This window comes from Staurois parvus, unplaced genomic scaffold (genome assembly GCF_062004578.1).
Source record: "Staurois parvus isolate SC_StPar_1 unplaced genomic scaffold, SC_StPar_1.0 ptg000174l, whole genome shotgun sequence".
NCBI lineage: Eukaryota > Metazoa > Chordata > Amphibia > Anura > Ranidae > Staurois > Staurois parvus.
Genome location: NW_028317970.1, coordinates 3,029,038 through 3,052,716, shown reverse-complemented (window position 1 = coordinate 3,052,716; position 23,679 = coordinate 3,029,038). Strand labels below are relative to the sequence as shown.

Genomic DNA, 23,679 nt, shown 5'->3' with positions numbered 1-23,679 from the left:
ATCATCTCCCATTGGCTGAGCAATATTCTCATTTGTCTCTCAGCTCCTTCTTGCTATTCCTCGTCCTGCCTGTTGTTTCCTTGGATTGATTTTCTGTGTAGTGACCCCGGCTTGGTCTCTTGGATGCGCTCGTCTGTTGCTTGCCCTGACCTTTCTCCTGATTCCTGGATCTCCTCCTCATCTCTCCTCCATATCCTCTTACATAGCTTTTCTCCACACCTGCAGTGACCCTGGGGGGAGGAAACTTGGCACCAGCACGCCGCCAAATCCATCCCCACCATTAGGGGCTCTGGAGACAATTGTCTGCTATTTACACTCCGTTCCTCCGCACGTCACCTGATCACATGACAGCTTACTTCCACAGATTCCGGACAGATTTCTGGATGGTAAAGGTCAAAGGTCACTCTTCAGTTTAGGAGAGGTAGGACGCACCCAGGAACAATGATTTGGTTTGCATGGGAGCGTCATATAGAGGACCCCTCAAATCTCCTCCTCCCAATGTCCCTCCATCCAGAGTCTATATGTCCTATGACATCACACCGACCTCACAGCTCCTCCTCCCAATGTCCCTCCATCCAGAGTCAGAGAATCCTATGACATCACACTGACCTCACAGCTCCTCCTCCCAATGTCCCTCCATCCAGAGTCAGAGAATACTATGACATCACACTGACCTCACAGCTCCTCCTCCCAATGTCCCTCCATCTGCCTTTTTTCTGATGCTCTTAGGATGTGGGGTCCCTTGGTATCCTCACATGTAAAGTGGGACTGTTGGTCCTGCGTTGTATGTAATGACATCAGAATGCTGCAACAAGCCTATACCCTGCGTAGTGTGGGGGTCCTGTGGGGGGAATTATACCTCAGCCTGAAGTGGGGCTTTAATAAAATGGAGACCTGAATGGAGAGGTGAGGAGGATTCTGGGAATATCATTTGATGTGACTATTTGTGTTCAGATGTAGAGTTTTCCTCCTGTGAAGTCTGGAGATCATATGACATCACATTGCCTCCACCTCCCTCCCTGATAGAAGAGAGAAAGAAGAAGAAGATTCTAGAAGTCACCAGAGAGATCACTGAGCTGCTGACAGGAGAGGTGAGCGGTGCCGGGAATTCTGGGACATTCTCCAGTAACAGACAAGGGATGTGTCTGGATGGTGACTGTATCATTGTGTGTGTCAGGTTCCTATAAGGTGTCAGGGTGTCACTGTCTATTTCTCCATGGAGGAGTGGGAGTATTTAGAAGGACACAAGGATCTCTACAAGGACGTCATGATGGACAATCAGCCGCCCCTCACATCACCGGGTAAGAGGAGACTTTATTGTAAAGGAGAGAGCAGTACGGAGGATCCACCTAGATCCCCCATCATCTGATAAACACATAGAAACAATGGATTCAGTCAGTGTGTGTGTTTCCTACAGATGGATCCAGTCATGGGAACCCACCAGAGAGATGTCCCCGTCCTCTGTATTCCCGGGATTCCACACAGGAAGGTCACACCATCCCTCACCATCATCAGGTAGATGATGACAATTATTGGTAGTTGTGATTTATACACAGCATGTTTGTTACAATGAATGTTTTATTATATCTTTCAGAGTGGAATCCTCGGGGATGATAATATTGATGTTAAAGAAGAGTATAAAGAGGAGGATGAGGAGTATGGAGTGATGGAGGAGTTTTCAGAAGGACACAAGGATATGATGGAGCCACCTAATACCAGGAACCCACCAGAGAGATGTCCCCGTCCTCTGTATTCCCGGGATTCCACACAGGAAGGTCACACCATCCCTCACTATTACAAGGTTGGTGGGATGGAGAATCTAGAACATAGACTCGTAGGGGGGATGTGTGAATTTTTTAATGTGATATTTTCTCTCATTTCCTTGATTTAGAGTGGAGATCCAATCGATATAGAATTTGAGGTGAAAGCAGAAGAAGAAGAGGCGTATGTGAGGGATGATCAGCAGTCTATGGAGGAGGATGGAATAACGGGGACATTTATAGAGGAGGACACTCCTACAGAGATCAGCACAGGTGGGTCATGAACACTAAATCCATTCCTCCACCCATACTGCTCACTGATTGGTCCAGAGTAGGGCGGGGACTGGGTGATATCAGCCTGTAATCCCCTGGTCACTTTCCTGAGCTGTGTTCCCCGTCCTGTATTCCTGGATTTCTCTCAGATAATCTTCCTTCTCTGTGCTGCAGACACAATTTATGTATCTAGACTGGATTTATGGAGGTTCTGGGGTTCAGCTGGCAGCAAAATGTTGATTTTTCCTATAAGCATTGCATAATGTAGGCACCCAGGACATGTGACTGGGGTCTCCTGCCTTGTGCCTGACTCCTCCAGGGGACCTTCTCTGTTATCTGCTGGCTGTGCCGGGTGGAGGGATATGTCTGTAGTGTCTCAGACCCAAGTCACTGAGCGCAGTCTCAGGAGATGGGAGGCAGCGGTGTGGGACCTACATAGTTACATAGTTAGTCTGGCTGAAAAAAGACATTCCATCTAGTTGTACCATTAATAATAAAAGTTATAATCCGACACCCACAGCTGATCCACCAGAAGGCAAAATCCAGCAAAGCACGATCCAATCTGCTCCTACAGGGGAAAACATTCCTTCCTGACCCCCCGAGAGGCAATCGGATATTCCCTGGATCAACTTTCCCTATAAATGTTATATCCAGTTATATTCTGTGTATCCAAGAAAGAATCCAGGACTTTCCTACAGCAACCCCCCCTTATGTATTATACATGGAGATCATATCCCCCTTATGTATTATACATGGAGATCATATCCCCCCTTATGTATTATACATGGAGATCATATCCCCCCTTATGTATTATACATGGAGATCATATCCCCCCTTATGTATTATACATGGAGATCATATCCCCCTTATGTATTATACATGGAGATCATATCCCCCCTTATGTATTATACATGGAGATCATATCCCCCCTTATGTATTATACATGGAGATCATATCCCCCTTATGTATTATACATGGAGATCATATCCCCCCTTATGTATTATACATGGAGATCATATCCCCCCTTATGTATTATACATGGAGATCATATCCCCCCCCCCTTATGTATTATACATGGAGATCATATCCCCCCTTATGTATTATACATGGAGATCATATCCCCCCTTATGTATTATACATGGAGATCATATCCCCCCTTATGTATTATACATGGTGATCATATCCCCCTTATGTATTATACATGGAGATCATATCCCCCCCTTATGTATTATACATGGTGATCATATCCCCCTTATGTATTATACATGGAGATCATATCCCCCCTTATGTATTATACATGGAGATCATATCCCCCCTTATGTATTATACATGGAGATCATATCCCCCCTTATGTATTACACATGGAGATCATATCCCCCTTATGTATTATACATGGAGATCATATCCCCCTTATGTATTATACATGGAGATCATATCCCCCCTTATGTATTATACATGGAGATCATATCCCCCCTTATGTATTATACATGGAGATCATATCCCCCTTATGTATTATACATGGAGATCATATCCCCCCTTATGTATTATACATGGTGATCATATCCCCCTTATGTATTATACATGGAGATCATATCCCCCCCTTATGTATTATACATGGTGATCATATCCCCCTTATGTATTATACATGGAGATCATATCCCCCCTTATGTATTATACATGGAGATCATATCCCCCCTTATGTATTACACATGGAGATCATATCCCCCCCTTATGTATTATACATGGAGATCATATCCCCCCTTATGTATTACACATGGAGATCATATCCCCCTTATGTATTATACATGGAGATCATATCCCCCTTATGTATTATACATGGAGATCATATCCCCCCTTATGTATTATACATGGAGATCATATCCCCCCTTATGTATTATACATGGAGATCATATCCCCCTTATGTATTATACATGGAGATCATATCCCCCCTTATGTATTATACATGGAGATCATATCCCCCTTATGTATTATACATGGAGATCATATCCCCCCTTATGTATTATACATGGAGATCATATCCCCCCCTTATGTATTATACATGGAGATCATATCCCCCCTTATGTATTATACATGGAGATCATATCCCCCCTTATGTATTATACATGGAGATCATATCCCCCCTTATGTATTATACATGGAGATCATATCCCCCTTATGTATTATACATGGAGATCATATCCCCCCTTATGTATTATACATGGAGATCATATCCCCCCTTATGTATTATACATGGAGATCATATCCCCCCCTTATGTATTATACATGGAGATCATATCCCCCTTATGTATTATACATGGAGATCATATCCCCCCCTTATGTATTATACATGGAGATCATATCCCCCTTATGTATTATACATGGTGATCATATCCCCCCCCTTATGTATTATACATGGAGATCATATCCCCCCCTTAATCTCCTCTTCTCAGTAGAGAATACATTCAGTTCCTCTAATCTTTCCTCATAGCTGATCTCCTCCATGTCTCGTATCAGTTTGGTTGCCCTTCTCTGTACTTCCTCCAGTTCCCCAATGTTCTTTTTGTGAATTGGAGCCCAAAACTGAACTGCATATTCCAGATGAGGTCTTACTAATGATTTGTACCGGGGGGGGGAGGGGGGGGGATATCTCTCTCTCTGGAGTCTATACCTCTCCTAATACAAGAGAGGATTTTGCTCACTTTAGAACCCGCAGCTTTGCATTGCTGCCATTATTAAGCTTGTGATCTACTAGAACCCCCAGATCCTTCTCCTCCACTGACCCCTATCCCTCCAGCTTCTTCTCCACAATTGCCCCCCAGATTCTTCTCCATCATTGACCTTCCCAATTCTTCTCCACCACTGATCCCCCAAATCCTTCTCCACCATTGTCCCTTAGATCATTTTCCACCATTGACCCCCCCTGATTTTTCTACACCATTGACCCCCCCAGTTGTACCCCCCTAGTATGTATGATGCATATTCTTAGCCCCCCCAAGTGCAGAACCTTACATTTATCACCATTAGCCCTCATTGGCCCCATAGCCCCCCAATTACACAGAGCATTGAGGTCGGCTTGTAAGTTGGAGACATCCTGTAAGGACGTTATTCCCCGGCACAGCTTGGTGTCATCTGCAAAGACTGGAATGGGATTTATAATCTCACACCCCATATTGTTTATATATATATTAATAAGTGAGGGTCCCAACACTGAACCCTGGGGTACCCCACTAATAACACTGAACCCTGGGGTACCCCACTAATAATACTGAACCTTGGGGTACCCCACTAATAACACTGAACCCTGGGGTACCCCACTAATAACACTGAACCTTGGGGACCCCACTAATAACACTGAACCCTGGGGTACCCCACTAATAACACTGAACCCTGGGGTACCCCACTAATAACACTGAACCTTGGGGTACCCCACTAATAACACTGAACCCTGGGGTACCCACTAATAACATGGAACCTTGGGGTACCCCACTAATAACACTGAACCCTGGGGTACCCCACTAATAATACTGAACCTTGGGGTACCCCACTAATAATACTAAACCTTGGGGTACCCCACTAATAACACTGAACCCTGGGGTACCCCACTAATAACACTGAACCCTGGTGTACCCCACTAATAACACTGAACCCTGGAGTACCCCACTAATAAGACTGAACCTTGGGGTACCCCACTAATAACACTGAACCTTGGGGACCCCACTAATAACACTGAACCTTGGGGTACACCACTAATAACACTGAACCCTGGGGTACCCCACTAATAACACTGAACCCTGGTGTACCCCACTAATAACACTGAACCCTGGAGTACCCCACTAATAAGACTGAACCCTGGGGTACACCACTAATAACACTGAACACTGGGGTACCCCACTAATACTGAACCTTGGGGTACCCCACTAATAACACTGAACCTTGGGGTACACCACTAATAACACTGAACCTTGGGGTACCCCACTAATAACACCGAACCTTGGGGTACCCCACTAATAACACTGAACCTTGGAGTACTCCACTAATAACACTGAACCTTGGGGTACCCCACTAATAACACTGAACCTTGGGGTACCCCACTAACCCCTTCCATACCGGGTACTTTAACCCCCTTCCTGCCCAGGCCAATTTTCAGGTTTCAGCGCTCTCACACTTTGAATAACAATTGCGCGGTCATACAACACTGTACCCAAATGAAAATTTGGGGGATATCTGTACTGTCCTGAATTTGGGGGATATCTGTACCGTCCTGACATTTGTGGGATATCTGTACTGTCCTGACATTTGGGGGATATCTGTACCGTCCTGACATTTGGGGGATATCTGTACCGTACTGACATTTGGGGGATATCTGTACCGTCCTGACATTTGGGGGATATCTGTACCGTCCTGACATTTGGAGGATATCTGTACCGTTCTGACATTTGGGGGATATCTGTACCGTCCTGACATTTGGGGGGATATCTGTACCGTCCTGACATTTGGGGGGATATCTGTACTGTCCTGACATTTGGGGGGACATCCGTACCGTCCTGAAATTTGGGGGATATCTGTACTGTCCTGACATTTGGGGGATATCTGTACCGTCCTGACATTTGGGGGATATCTGTACCGTCCTGACATTTGGGGGATATCTGTACCGTCCTGACATTTGGGGGATATCTGTACTGTCCTGACATTTGGGGGATATCTGTACTTTTCTGACATTTGGGGGATATCTGTACTGTCCTGACATTTGGGGGGATATCTGTACCGTCCTGAAATTTGGGGGATATCTGTACCGTCCTGACATTTGGGGGATATCTGTACCGTCCTGACATTTGGGGGATATCTGTACCGTTCTGACATTTGGGGGATATCTGTACTGTTCTGACATTCTTGGACCTCAAGAAATGAGATTGACTGTCAGTACTTCAGGATTGATCAATTTTCAGATATCTCCCATAGTTTGTGAACTCTATAACTTCCCTTCAGACTAAATCATAAATCCTAATTTGGGTTATTTTCACCAAAGACATGTAGCAGAATACATCTCGGCCTAAATTTATGAAGAACAATTATTTATTTGAAAACTTTTATAACAGAAACAAAGAAAAACTTGTTTTTTTTTTTTTCCATAATTTTTGGTCATTTTTTGGAAAGAAAATGAAGCCATCCATTGTATACAAATGTCATGTGACTTGCAGTGATTGGGCACAGCAGGTCACATGGTACTGACAACAGGGCTGGTACACAGATCTGTCATTGGCCGTGTCTGAGATACGTGGCCGGTGACAGATCGTGTGGCTCTGCGGGCATGCAAACTGCACATGCTTGGAAGGACACCATATGGCTTCCACCCAGAGGGACGAGGTGCTCGTCTGGCCACCATCTGGCCATAGGCCGGGCAGAAACACTGAACCTTGGGGTACACCACTAATAACACTGAACCTTGGGGAACCCCACTGATGACACTGAACCTTGGGGTACACTACTGATGACACTGAACCTTGGGGTACACTACTAATAACACTGAACTTTGGGGTCCCTCACTAATCACACTGAACCTTGGGGTACCCCCATAACAATGAACCTTGGGGTACACCACTAAAAACACTAAGCCTTGGGGTATCCCACTAATAACACAGAACCTTGGAATACACCACTAATAACACTGAGCCTTGGGGTCCCCCACTAATACTGAACCTTGGGGTACCCCACTAATAACACTGAGCCTTGGGGTCCCCCACTAATACTGAACCTTGGGGTACCCCACTAATAACAGTAAGCCTTGGGGTAAACCACTAATCACACTCAAGCTTGGGGTACCCCACTAATAACTCTGAACCTTGGGGTACCCCACTAATAACACTGAACCTTGGGGTACACTACTGACACCCCCAGACCATTCAGAGTATGAATCATTAACCACTACTCTCTGAATACCATCTTTTAGCCAGTTTTCTATCCATTTACATTCAGATTTCTCCACCCATAGACTTTACCTTACACATTAGCCGTGTGTGGGGAACTGTGTCCAAGTATACCACGTCCACCGCCACCCCTCTGTCCAAGTATACAACGTCCACTGCCACCCCTCTGTCCAAGTATACCACGTCCACCGCCACCCCTCTGTCCAAGTATACCACGTCCACCGCCACCCCTCTTTCCAAGTATACCATGTCCACCGCCACCCCTCTTTCCAAGTATACCACGTCCACCACCACCCCTCTTTCCAAGTATACCATGTCCACCGCCACCTCTCTGTCCAAGTATACCATGTCCACCGCCACCCCTCTGTCCAAGTATACCACGTCCACCGCCACCCCTCTTTCCAAGTATACCATGTCCACCGCCACCCCTCTTTCCAAGTATACCACGTCCACCACCACCCCTCTTTCCAAGTATACCACGTCCACCGCCACCCCTCTGTCCAAGTATACCACGTCCACCGCCACCCCTCTGTCCAAGTATACCACGTCCATCGCCACCCCTCTGTCCAAGTATACCACGTCCACCGCCACCCCTCTGTCCAAGTATACCACGTCCACCGCCACCCCTCTGTCCAAGTATACCAAGTCCACCGCCACCCCTCTTTCCAAGTATACCACGTCCACCGCCACCCCTCTTTCCAAGTATACCACGTCCACCACCACCCCTCTTTCCAAGTATACCATGTCCACCGCCACCTCTCTGTCCAAGTATACCACGTCCACCGCCACCCCTCTGTCCAAGTATACCACGTCCACCGCCACCCCTCTGTCCAAGTATACCACGTCCACCGCCACCCCTCTGTCCAAGTATACCACGTCCACCGCCACCCCTCTGTCCAAGTATACCACGTCCACCGCCACCCCTCTGTCCAAGTATACCACGTCCACAACAACCCCTCTGTCCAAGTATACCACGTCCACCGCCACCCCTCTGTCCAAGTGTACCATATCCACCCCCACCCCTCTGTCCAAGTATACCATGTCCACCGCCACCCCTCTGTCCAAGTATACCACATCCACCGCCACCCCTCTGTCCAAGTGTATCACATCCACCCCCTCCCCTCTGTCCAAGTATACCACGTCCACCGCCACCCCTCTGTCCAAGTATACCACGTCCACAGCCACCCCTCTGTCCAAGTATACCACGTCCACCGCCACCCCTCTGTCCAAGTGTACCACATCCACCCCCACCCCTCTGTCCAAGTATACCATGTCCACCGCCACCCCTCTGTCCAAGTATACCACATCCACCCCTCTGTCCAAGTATACCACATCCACCGCCACCCCTCTGTCCAAGTATACCACATCCACCGCCACCCCTCTGTCCAAGTGTACCACATCCACCCCTCTGTCCAAGTATACCACGTCCACCACCACCCCTCTGTCCAAGTATACCACGTCCACCGCCACCCCTCTGTTCAAGTATACCACATCCACCGCCACCCCTCTGTTTAAGTATGCCACGTCCACAGCCACCCCTTTGTCCAAGTATACCACGTCCACCGCCATCCCTCTGTCCAGGTATACCACATCCACCACCACCCCTCTGTCCAAGTATACCACGTCCACTGCCACCCCTCTGTCCAAGTATACCATGTCCACAGCCACCCCTCTGTCCGAGTATGCCACGCCCACCACCAGCCCTCTGTCTGAGTATGCCACGCCCACCGCCACCCCTCTGTCCAAGTATACCACGTCCACCGCCACCCCTCTGTCCGAGTATACCATGTCCACAGCCACCCCTCTGTCCGAGTATACCACACCCACCACCAGCCCTCTGTCTATGTGTGCCATGCCCACCACTAGCCCTTTGTCCGAGTATGCCATGCCCACCGCCAGCCCTCTGTCCGAGTATGCCACGCCCACCGCCAGCCCTCTGTCCGAGTATGCCACGCCCACCGCCACCCCTCTGTCCGAGTATACCACGCCCACCGCCACCCCTCTGTCCGAGTATACCACGCCCACCGCTAGCCCTCTGTCCGAGTATGCCACGCCCACCGCCATCCCTCTGTCCGAGTATACCACGTCCACCGCCACCCCTCTGTCCGAGTATACCACGTCCACCGCCACCCCTCTGTCCGAGTATACCACGTCCACCGCCACCCCTCTGTCCAAGTATACCACGTCCACCGCCACCCCTCTGTCCAAGTATACCACGTCCACCGCCACCCCTCTGTCCAAGTATACCACGTCCACCGCCACCCCTCTTTCCAAGTATACCACGTCCACAGCCACCCCTCTGTCCAAGTATACCACGTCCACCGCCACCCCTCTGTCCAAGTGTACCACATCCACCCCCACCCCTCTGTCCAAGTATACCATGTCCACCGCCACCCCTCTGTCCAAGTATACCACATCCACCGCCACCCCTCTGTCCAAGTATACCACATCCACCGCCACCCCTCTGTCCAAGTATACCACATCCACCGCCACCCCTCTGTCCAAGTGCATCACATCCACCCCCACCCCTCTGTCCAAGTATACCACGTCCACCGCCACCCCTCTGTCCAAGTATACCACGTCCACAGCCACCCCTCTGTCCAAGTATACCACGTCCACCGCCACCCCTCTGTCCAAGTGTACCACATCCACCCCCACCCCTCTGTCCAAGTATACCATGTCCACCGCCACCCCTCTGTCCAAGCATACCACATCCACCGCCACCCCTCTGTCCAAGTATACCACATCCACCGCCACCCCTCTGTCCAAGTATACCACATCCACCGCCACCCCTCTGTCCAAGTGTACCATATCCACCCCTCTGTCCAAGTATACCACGTCCACCGCCACCCCTCTGTCCAAGTATACCACGTCCACCGCCACCCCTCTGTTCAAGTATACCACATCCACCGCCACCCCTCTGTTTAAGTATACCACGTCCACAGCCACCCCTTTGTCCAAGTATACCACGTCCACCGCCATCCCTCTGTCCAGGTATACCACATCCACCACCACCCCTCTGTCCAAGTATACCACGTCCACTGCCACCCCTCTGTCCAAGTATACCATGTCCACAGCCACCCCTCTGTCCGAGTATGCCACGCCCACCACCAGCCCTCTGTCTGAGTATGCCACGCCCACCGCCAGCCCTCTGTCCAACTATACCACGTCCACCGCCACCCCTCTGTCCGAGTATACCATGTCCACAGCCACCCCTCTGTCCGAGTATACCACACCCACCACCAGTCCTCTGTCCATGTGTGCCATGCCCACCACTAGCCCTCTGTCCGAGTATGCCATGCCCACCGCCAGCCCTCTGTCCGAGTATGCCACGCCCACCGCCAGCCCTCTGTCCGAGTATGCCACGCCCACCACCACCCCTCTGTCCGAGTATACCACGCCCACCGCTAGCCCTCTGTCCGAGTATGCCACGCCCACCGCCAGCCCTCTGTCCGAGTATACCACGTCCACCGCCACCCCTCTGTCCAAGGATTTGCTCACCTCCAATCTAACCTGTTTCTTGATGGTTTAATCCCAGCTCACCTCTACATGTTGTCTACAGTAAACATTTAAGCTTCTACTGATTACAGAATACTAATACTGAGAGTTCTGACCCTTATACTATATAACTTGTACATTACATACTCCTGACCCCTGCACTATATACTCTATGTTGTACATTACATACTCCTGACCCCTGCACTATGTACTCTGTTGTACATTACATACTCCTGACCCCTGCACTATATACTCCGTGTTGTACATTACATACTCCTGACCCCTGCACTATATACTCTATGTTGTACATTACATACTCCTGACCCCTGCACTATATACTCTTTGTTGTACATTACATACTCCTGACCCCTGCACTATATACTCTATGTTGTACATTACATCCTCCTGACCCCTGCACTATATACTCTGTTGTACATTACATACTCCTGACCCCTGCACTATATACTCTGTTGTACATTACATACTCCTGACCCCTGCACTATATACTCTGTATTGTACATTACATACTTCTGACCCCTGCACTATATACTCTATGTTGTACATTACATACTCCTGACCCCTGCACTATATACTCTATGTTGTACATTATATACTCCTGACCCCTGCAGTATATACTCTGTTGTACATTACATACTCCTGACCCCTGCACTATATACTCTATGTTGTACATTCCATACTCCTGACTTCTGCTCTCCCTCCTCCCCCCACTGCTATATATACACATAATATGGATTCTCATTTGTTCCCCCCATTTCCTCCCAGCTGGACATTTTATATCGGATGATGTGATTGGAGCACAGACTTTTACATGGTGATAATAATGTGATAACATCCTCCAACTTTGGACCCTTAAACAGAAAGTGATAATGAGGGAGGAGTCAATACCCCAATGATGGTGGTCTTCAGGATCAGTCCAGTCTTCATCTTGGTTGTTCTCCCCCCATCCTCACTCTCTGACCTCTGGTGGGGCTCAGCCCCGCTGTTCTTCATGACTAAATCATGGAGTAAATAAGGAAGTGCAGTACTTCTTGTGTTGGGAAGATGGCGATGAGTGATAGAGGGGGTGGGGACCCTCGTCCTATAATCCCCTCATCACTGTCCCTCCTATAAAAGACAGTTCTGGTTGTTTCCTCACTCTCTGACTAAGGTCCATGAATAAAGAAATGACCTGGTAGGAGATCAGAGGAGCCATTTCCTAGTTCCCTTGAGGGTGGAATTGTAAGCTCCTCAGAGCCCAAGCTGCCTGATGTGGGCAGAGTCCTGGTTTGGCGGAACCAATCAGCTCCTGTCTAGTAATCCTCTTTGTCTTTGTATTTTAGTCCATGGCCGGGAGATGAGGAAAACCCCCGAGGATTGTCTCACTTTGTCTCCAGACTGGAAAGTAGAAGATGAGGACATCACACAGTATAGTCCAGGAGAAAACCCGGCTCCCTCCAATGTCCATCCGGCACCACCCAGTGTAGATGGACCATCGGATTCCTCGTTTCCTGAGGAACCTCAGACTGTGCGGGACCGGGCCGGCCTTCCAACAGGGAAGAGATTCTCCTGTACTGAGTGCGGGAAGGGTTTCCATTATATATCCCATTTTAATGTGCATAAAAGATCTCACACGGGGGAGAAGCTGTATTCCTGTCCTGAGTGCGGGAAATGTTTTTCAGAGAAGTCCAGTCTTTACAAACATCAGAGATCTCACACAGGGGAGAAGCCGTATACCTGTTCTGAGTGCGGAAAATGTTTTTCAACAAAGTCCTATCTATACAGACATCAGAGATTTCACACGGGTGAGAAGCCGTATTCCTGTTCTGAGTGCGGGAAATGTTTTTCAGAGAAGTCCCATCTTTACAGACATCAGAGATCTCACACGGGGGAGAAGCCGTATTCTTGTCCTGAGTGCGGGAAATGTTTTTCAAGGAAGTCCCATCTTTACAGACATCAGAGATCTCACACGGAGGAGAAGGCATGTTCCTGTCCTGAGTGTGGGAAATGTTTTACAAGGAAGTCCAATCTTTACACACACCAGCGATCTCACACGGGGGAGAAGCCATATTCCTGTCCTGAGTGTGGGAAATGTTTTTCAGGGAAGTACAGTCTTTACATACATCAGAGATCTCACACAGGTGAGAAGCCGTATTCCTGTCCTGAGTGCGGGAAATGTTTTTCAATGAATTCCCATCTTTACAGACATCAGAGGTCTCACACGGGCGAGAAACCATATTCCTGTCCTGAGTGTGGGAAATTTTTTTCAGAGAAGTCCAGTCTTTACACACATCAGAGATCTCATACGGGGAAGAAGCCGTATTCCTGTCCTGAGTGTGGGAAATGTTTTTCAGAGAAGTCCAGTCTTTCCAAACATCAGAGATCTCACATGGAGGAGAAGCTACTTTCCTGTCCTGAGTGAAGGAAATGTTCCTCACTCAAGTACATTCTTCCTGTACATCAGGGGTCCCACACAACCCTGGAGGTGTATTAATGCCTTGAGTGCGGGAAATGTCTTCTAGATGAATGTTGCTGGACATCCCAGCTCTCATGTGAGGAAGAAGCACACCCTGATATACACCTCAGATATACTCCATGGCTGATCTTCATCATGGAAGAAACAGTTGATAAGGAGATGAGAGGCCCCCAAAGTCATGGATGAAGTGCAGTAAATGTCGGGGTGCAGAGTGGTCAGTAGATCCTGGAAATGAAGGACACAACTTCAGCCCTTCTTGGGTGTCGGAGTTGCGTTTCCTGATAATGATATAGCGGGTTACAGAGCTAGAAGCCGGGAGAGCCCAGATCTCGTTATCGGGGAACTTTACACAGACAACAAGAACTTCTGAAGTTGATGTCCTTCATTTCAAGGCTCTACAGAACAGTGGTGACCCCGAAGCGTCTCTCTGTCTTCAGTCCATCCTTCTCCCATCCCCCAACAGGAGGGAAGGAGAACTCCGCCCCAAACTAGGGGGGAACTTTCCTCTCATTATTTCCCTTTGCTTCTGTGTGGGTTTGGGTGGTTGGAGGAGTGCGGCACGAGAGGGAACACAGCTTGTTGTTCTATGTCTACATATGGGGTCTGGGTAGAGGGGATCCACCGGAAGATATTTCTATTTGATTTTGTGCAAATCGTTTCTGTTTTCACTTTGAAGGGCGATATTATGTGTGGTTTGTAAAAGGGATTGGCCCAATAGTTACCACCCCACTTAGAGAATAGATGAACTAATATGACCAGCATTCATTCAGCCATGTCACATGTTGGTCTTATTTTATTTCACACAGTGATTTCCTATGATCATTGGCTCCATCTAGTGGCCATAATGTATTGAACGGTTTTTGCTGAGTGAGGCATTTTGGAACCAATACCTCACTATGGCCACTAGTTGGAGCTACATTTATGAGCACTAGATATTAATGAACATACATTGAATAATACCTAAGGATTAAACCAACCATTGATTTTAAACAAAAAAAAAACCCTATTTGTCCTTTAGATGTTGCTAAGAATCAGTAATTAGCTCCACCTACTATATGAAAGGGTTAATAGTTCACTCACTTTTGCTCTGTGCCTACTAACTGGTTTGTTGTACATACAAGATGTTCCCGTGGGATGTGAATGCTGGTATCTATGCACACATTTCTTGTTTATAGAAATCACAGAAGTCACTATCCTGTTGTATTTTTGTTATGACGTGCCGTGGAGTAGTTTACTGAAATCTCTATTCTGTATTCTGATTGGTGCTTTATGGAAACCGCCTGAAATATGCCGCATTCTCATTTATTAATTAAAGCTTGATGAATAATAAAGAAGTCACATTTTGCATCACACATCCAGATGTCTGACTTGTATTATTCCCAAAGTACTTTGAACTGGATGTTTGTATGGAGGAGGAGGCCGGCATAAATTGATGTTCCTGACAGAAGTGGTGTCAGAAGTGGGATAGGATCGGCCATCGGAGGTAAGTGAGCATTTGTTGTCTTCCTTTGCCCTGATCGCCCCCTATCTCCACCAAGCCTCTGTGCTGCAGTAGCACGAGCAATTGTCCGCTGGAGCTTTGGGAGCTCGCGGGGTTAAACAGAACCTAGGTTGATGTATAAGAAATGTGTGTATGTCCTCCATACAATCATACAGAGTAGTGTGTTCAGTGATTATGTACGCTTGTAACTAGAGAAACTGTTCAGTAGATGTATTCTAAGTCTCTGTAGGACTGTGAGACGTCCCATCTACTCAGCGAGGAGATTTCTCCATTGACCTGGGATAGGTGAAAGCATGGTGACAGTCTGAAGGAGTCACAATAGGGGTGTACCTGTCCAGGGGAATTTTCAGCCTTGAAGCACTTGTGCAGTTGAGAAGAATTTTTTCGGAGCTCTATATGAGTTCAGTCCAGCTTCACCCGGCACAAAGAGTCATCACTGGGACAGAAACACATAGGCCAGCTCACATAATATTGCTTCTTTGCTTTGCAGTGATGATGGGAAACTCCCAAGGTAAGGGGAAGTACCCAGACCCTCCGGAGCCACCGTGTAAAGTATTCAGAGGAAGAAAACCTGTTAAAGAAATGTACTAAGGAAGACGGATCAGCTCTAGAAAAATCCCAACTACCAGCTAATGAGACATGTAAAGAATATGTTGTCTGAGTGTCACCTTGGGACTGTTGTCTTGTCCCATGAGTGGACAGCTTGGTGGGGTGGAGTTCAACCATGGGGAGTGCCAGTCCTTTTCCCAGAGATGGGGACAATAATGATTTTCACATGGATATGATAAAGGGGATATGTTTAGGGGATAAAACTGACTTTTCCTATTTTGGTCCAGATCCTGAGTGGGATATGAAATACAGTTATGTTCAAAATACTAGCAGTCAGACATCACTAACCGGATCAATCACTGTTTTTGGTGGAAATGATATTTCTACATGGCAAATAATTTCCTAGCAGGTGTAGTAGAGTAATAGAAATCCAACAGACCCAACAGTCATGACATGCATGCTGCTGATTCTGTGTCATTGAATCACTCATTGAAAGGGGCGTGTTCACAATAATAGTAGTGTGGAGTTCTATTAGTGAGGTCATTCATTCTTTGATAAACAGGCGGCAATTATTGCCCTTATTTAAGGAAGGAAGGCAGCAAATGTTGGACATGCTGGTTACAGTGCATTTCTCTCTGAAATTCTGAGGAAAATGGGTCGTTCCAGACATTGTTCAGAAGAACAGCGTACCTTGATTAAAAAGTTGATTGGAGAGGGGAAAACATATAAAGAAGTGCAGAAAATGATCGGCTGCTCAGCTAAAATGATCACAAATGCTTTAAAATGGCAACCAAAACCTGAAAGACGTGGAAGAAAGCGATAAACTACCATTGGAATGGATAGAAGAATAGCCAAAATGGGGCGGACTCAGCCAACAATCAGCTCCAGGAAGATGAAAGAAGGTGTGACGTTCCCTGTGAGGACTGTTACAATTAGAAGACGCCTATGTGAAGCCAAGCTATCTGCAAGAAGTCCCCGCAAAGTCCCACTGTTGGGAAAAAGACGTGTGCTGAAGAGGTTACAATCTGCCAAAGAGCACATTGACCGGCCTAAAGAGAAAAGGCGCAACATTTTGTGGACTGATGAAAGTAAGATTGTTCTTTTTGGGTCTAGTGGGCGGAGACAGTTTGTCAGACGACCCCCAAACACTGAATTCAGGCCACAGTACACTGTGAAGACAGTGAAGCATGGTGGTGCAAGCATCATGATATGGGGATGTTTCTCATACTACGGTGTTGGGCCTGTTCACAGGGGCCAGAAGTTGGGTGACTCCATGCAACACAGATGTACAGCAGTTCTCAGAAACAGTGCGACTACAACCAAATATTCATGAAGTCATTCAAAGGAAAGCAAAATCTTCAAACATTTCTCAGTTTATATAGTGAATGTTTGCGTTTGTAAAGAAGAATACAAACACGGCCATTTTTTTGAACCGTCTAATATTCACTTTTCTTCCATTTTTTTAGAGGAACAACACAAATATGATGTATTTTTCTTCATGTTGTGATTTGGAATAGAATGTGTCGTGTTCCCAATGCATTTGTGTGGATGGAAATAGAAGCTATTAGAGGGATTTTCAGCTTTATTCACTTTTTTCAACACACTGCTATTATTTTGAACACAACTGTATATATATTTATTTTTAGAAGAAGAAATAGTAGAAAAACTATTAATATTGAAATAAAAAAATTATATATATATATATACACACACACATACAGTGAGGAACAGAAGTATTTGAACCCCCTGTGATTTTGCAAGTTCTCCCACTTAGATATCATGGAGGGTCTGACATTCACATTGTAGGTGCATTCCCACTCTGAGAAACAGAACTAAAAAAAACAATTCAGGAGATCACATTGTATGATTTGTAAAGAATGTATTTGTCTCGCACTGCTGAACAGAAGTATTTGAACCCCTGAGAAGATCAGTGTTAATATTTGGTACAGAAGCCTTTGTCTGCAATTACAGAGGTCAGACGTTTCTTGTAGTCCTTGGCCAGGTTTGCACTGCAACAGGGATTTTGGCCGACTCCTCCACACAGATCTCCTCTAGATCTGTCAGGTTTCGGGGCTGTCACTGAGCAACATGGAGTTTCAGCTCCCTCCAAAGATGTTCTATTGGATTTAGGTGTGGAGACTGGCTAGGCCACTCCAGAACCTTGATATGCTTCTTACGGAGCCACTCCTTGGTTCTCCTGGCTGTGTGCTTCGGGTCGTTGTCATGTTGGAAGACCCAGCCATGACCCATCTTCAATGCTCTGACTGAGGGAAGGAGGTTGTTGCTGAAAATCTCACAATAAATGGCCCCATTCATCCTCTCCTTAATACAGTGCAGTCGTCCTGTCCCCTTTGCAGAAAAGCACCCCCAAAGCATGATGTTACCACCCCCATGCTTCACAGTAGGGATGGTGTTCTTTGGATGCAACTCATCCTTCTTTTTCCTACAAACACGACGAGTGAAGTTTAGACCAAAAAGTTCTCCTTTGGTCTCATCTGACCACATGACTTTCTCCCATGCCTCCTCTGGATCATCCAGATGGTCATTGGCAAACTTCAGACGGGCCTGGACATGTGATGACTTGAGCAGAGGAACCTTCAGACGGGCCTAGACATGTGATGACTGGAGCAGGGGAACCTTCAGACGGGCCTGGACATGTGATGACTTGAGCAGAGGAACCTTCAGACGGCCCTGGACATGTGATGACTGGAGCAGGGGAACCTTCCGTGCAATGCATGATTGGAAACCATGACGGCGTAGTGTTCTACCGACAGTGACCTTTGAAACTGTGGTCCCAGCTCTCTTCATGTCATTGACCAGCTCCTCCCTTGTAGTTCTGGGCTGATTCCTCACCTTTCTTATCATCAGTGATACCCCACGAGGTGATATCTTGCATGGAGCCCCAGTCCGAGGGAGACTGACAGTCGTCTTTAGCCTCTTCCATTTTCTAACAATTTCTCCAACAGTTGATCTATTTTCACCAAGCTGCTTGGCAATTGCCCCGTAGCCCTTTCCAGCCTTGTGGAGGTCCTCAATTTTGTCTCTGGTGTCTTTTGACAGCTCTTTGGTCTTGCCCATGGTAGTTATAGGCGTCTGACTGACTGCGGGGTGGACAGGTGTCTTTAAAGAGCTCAGACAGGTGCTAAAAAGTTAGATTAATGAGTGGAGTAGAGGTGGACTTTTTAAAGGCACAGTAACAGGTCTTTGAGAGCCAGAATTCTTGCTGTTTCTTAGGTGTTCAAATACTTCTGTTCAGCAGTGCAGGACAAATAAATTATTTTAAAAATCATACAATGTGATTTCCTGAATTTTTTTTAAATTCTGTGTCTCAGAGTAGGAATGCACCTACAATGTGAATTTCAAACCCCTCCATGATTTCTAAGTGGGAGAACTTGCAAAATTGCAGGGGGTTCAAATACTTCTGTCCCTCACTGTATGTATAAATATATATAAAACAAAAATCACACAAAAAATTAAATATATTTTTAAGTTTGAATCAAACAAAAGTCATTCAAAAACAAAAAATCAAGTTCAATCAATAGTGTTCATTCAGTGAACCCTCATTTGGATAATGAAAAATATATGCATTTGTCATCAATTCCCGTGCAGAGAAATCCTCCACCATGTATCTGCTCACCATCCTCCGCCGTGTATCTGCTCACCATCCTCCGCCGTGTATCTGCTCACCATCCTCCACCGTGTATCTGCTCACCATCCTCCATGTATCTGCTCACCATCCTCCGCCGTGTATCTGCTCACCATCCTCCATGTATCTGCTCACCATCCTCCACCATATATCTGCTCACCATCCTCCACCATGTATCTGTTCACCATCCTCCACCGTGTATCTGCTCATCATCCTCCACCATGTATCTGCTCACCATCCTCCACCATGTATCTGCTCACCATCCTCCACCATGTATCTGCTCACCATCCTCCACCATATATCTGCTCACCATCCTCCACCATGTATCTGCTCACCATCCTCCACCATGGATCTGCTCACCATCCTCCACCATGGATCTGCTGACCATCCTCCACCATGTATCTGCTCACCATCCTCCACCATGTATCTGCTCACCATCCTCCACCATGTATCTGCTCACCATCCTCCACCATGTATCTGCTCACCTCACGCAGTGTGACCGCACATTGTACAATGTTACCGTCTAACTGCACTTTTGGTCCCATATGGACTCAGAAGATCAGCTTGCTGAATGAAGACTCCAAAGTAATCTCCCTCCTGATAAGCGTCTTTGTATCAGCCGTATTCCTCATTAATAAGAACTCCACATGGTGCTTTATCCTTTTATACTTTTATTCATCAATTACACATAAGAAATGCTCTCACGTTCCGGAGGTGTATATTGCACCAGGTATGATGAAGATCCAGTGATGTACTGATCAGACACAAGGTGGCAGTATCATCTCAGCAGCAGAGTCCTGCAAATGCTCAGAAAAGACACCATCCATCATATGAGGCAAGGCAAAGCACGGGGTCCCTTAGTGAATGCTATTGCCTGCTGTAATGTCATTCCAAGGGCCGGTTAGAGAGTACTACAACCGCTGTCCAGATGAATGGCAACGTCATGACGTCATCCGCACACTCCTCCCAGATGGATGGTGTCTGTTCTGAGCATGTGCAGGACTCTGCTGCTGAGATGATACTGCCACCTTGTGTCTGATCAGTACATCACTGGATGTTCATCATACATGGTGCAATATACACCTCCGGAACGTGAGAGCATTTCTTATGTGTAATTGATGAATAAAAGTATAAAAGGATAAAGCACCATGTGGAGTTCTTATTAATGAGGAATACGGCTGATACAAAGACGCTTATCAGGAGGGAGATTACTTTGGAGTCTTCATTCAGCGAGCTGATCTTCTGAGTCCATAAGTGCAGTTTGACCGTAACATTGTACAATGTGCGGTCACACTGCGTGAGGTGAGCAGATACATGGTGGAGGATGGTGAGCAGATACATGGTGGAGGATGGTGAGCAGATACATGGTGGAGGATGGTGAGCAGATACATGGTGGAGGATGGTGAGCAAATATATGGTGGAGGATGGTGAGCAGATACATGGTGGAGGATGGTGAGCAGATACATGGTGGAGGATGGTGAGCAGATACATGGTGGAGGATGGTGAGCAGATACATGGTGGAGGATGGTGAGCAGATACATGGTGGAGGATGGTGAGCAGATACACGGTGGAGGATGGTGAGCAGATACATGGCGGAGGATGGTGAGCAGATACATGGCGGAGGATGGTGAGCAGATACACGGCGGAGCATGGTGAGCAGATACACGGCGGAGGATGGTGAGCAGATACACGGCGGAGGATGGTGAGCAGATACACGGCGGAGGACGGTGAGCAGATACACGGCGGAGGACGGTGAGCAGATACACGGCGGAGGACGGTGAGCAGATACACGGCGGAGGACGGTAAGCAGATTTATGGCGGAGGATGGTGAGCAGATACACGGTGGAGGATGGTGAGCAGATATACGGTGGAGGATGGTAAGCAGATTTATGGCGGAGGATGGTGAACAGATACATGGTGGAGGATGGTGAGCAGATACATGGTGGAGGATGGTGAGCAGATATATGGTGGAGGATGTCTCTGCATAGGAATTGATGACAGATGCACATATTTTTCATTATCCAAAGGAAGGTTCAGTGAATGAACACTATTGATTGAACTTGATTTTTTTAATGACTTTTGTTTGATTCATACTTAAAAAATATTCTTTATTTTTTGTGTGTTTTTTGTTTTTATATATATATATATATATATATATATATATATATATATAAAATTTTCAATATTAATATTTTTTAACTATTTTATCTTCTAATATATATTTTTTTATTTTTTCACTTTGTTTTTTTGGTTATATAAGGATTGTGCCATTGTTTCATGTAGTGCAGCATTTTTTCACTTCACATTATGAATGTATAATTTGCCGCACTGAGACATGGGTTGTGTGCACCAGCGGCTACAGTATTTAATTCTCATCTTTTGTTTACATTTCACCATAGTTAGCGCTAGAGTTACTCAATTTATTTTAGATACCACTGCTCATGAGATTGGTCTCTTTTAGTTGGGTTTTGGGGGTGGTAAAAATGGACAGCTGAGCCAGTGTTTCTGCCCTCGAACTCTAAAATAACAGCCAGATAGGGCTATTAACAGGCCGTGTCTGCAGCATTATTACCTCGGGGTGCAGAGTCTGACAAGCAGCACCTCTTATCAAGCTCCCCCACTGGGCTCAATGGGGCCACACCACCACTACGTACAATGTGCACAAAACAATGTGGTAGTGAGTCATTGTAGGGTGAAATCAGGTGGTGGGGGGCGGTAATAACATGTCCTCATTCTGTCAGATGTCCTCTGAAAAGCCCTGTGACTGGAAGGAGAGAGCCTGAGATGGGTACAGGGGGGATTTCTGGGGGTCCTGGCCTGGAGTAAAGGACAGGTGAACATCTCCCGGGTTTGCAGAGTGGAGGCGCTAAGACAGGAAGGACTTGGCTGGGTAGCAGAGTGGAGGCGCTAAGACAGGAAGGACTCGGCTGGGTAGCAGAGTGGAGGCGCTAACACAGGAAGGACTTGGCTGGGTAGCAGAGTGGAGGCGCTAACACAGGAAGGACTCGGCTGGGTAGCAGAGTGGAGGCGCTAACACAGGAAGGACTCGGCTGGGTGGCAGAGTGGAGGCGCTAACACAGGAAGGACTCGGCTGGGTAGCAGAGTGGAGGCGCTAACACAGGAAGGACTCGGCTGGGTGGCAGAGTGGAGGCGCTAACACAGGAAGGACTCGGCCGGGTAGCAGAGTGGAGGCGCTAACACAGGAAGGACTCGGCTGGGTAGCAGAGTGGAGGCGCTAACACAGGAAGGACTCGGCCGGGTAGCAGAGTGGAGGCGCTAACACAGGAAGGACTTGGCTGGGTAAACATATACAGTAAATGGTTCCTCTGCTGATTCACAATTGTGTAAATATGGTGATAAGGTGGGTAAGCAAAGGGTCTTTCCAACCAACTCATGTAGCCTCCCTAAAGGATACTTCTGCTGCCCTTGTCTCCTCCTCAGAAGAAACCAATAAAATACTGGAAGATATTTGTGCCGCTCGATATCTAGATCCAAGACCTTGAGGTGACCACAAAATTCCTAGACTCGCTTCATTTACTCACTATTGGCCCCTCCCACCTGCAATCTGTAAATGCCCCTATTTCATTAAAGGAAGGGTCTGAGGTGATTAAAGGCTTACCTAGTGGGAAATCACCTGGTCCTGATGGCTACACACCAGCATTTTATAAGATGATGGACTCTCATCATCCCTCAACTACTGACAGTATATAACAAGGTTTGGGAGGGGGGCCCATACCTTCCAATGGGTCACCAAGACAATGAAATTGATTTCTAATAAGGGCAAGGACCCACTTGAACCGGAGGCATACCGACTCCTATCCCTCCTAAATGTGGACACTAAAATACTCTCTGAAATAGTAGCATCCCTCTTGGCTGCAGTATTACCCTCCCTTATCCATACTGCCCAGGCTGGCTATATTAATGGTAGATCAGTGGCTTCCAACATTCGGAAAGTTATTGCAGTGCTGGAACAAGGCAAGGTACACCCGTCTGAGGATCGAGCTATTATTACATTGGATGCTGGAAAAGTCTTGGATAATGTCAGCTATCATTGG

At 46.9% G+C, this 23,679-nt stretch overlaps 1 protein-coding gene across 1 annotated transcript in view; it reads left to right on the top strand.

Moving 5' to 3' along the window:
* Nucleotides 1–23,679, top strand: part of LOC149462523 (uncharacterized) — a 199,003-nt gene that overhangs the window by 74,659 nt on the left and 100,665 nt on the right. The window contains exon 8 of the mRNA XM_089676851.1: nucleotides 13,156–13,850. Within this exon, the coding sequence (XP_089532977.1) occupies nucleotides 13,156–13,850 (695 nt within the window). The remainder of the gene's footprint in view (nucleotides 1–13,155; nucleotides 13,851–23,679) is intronic.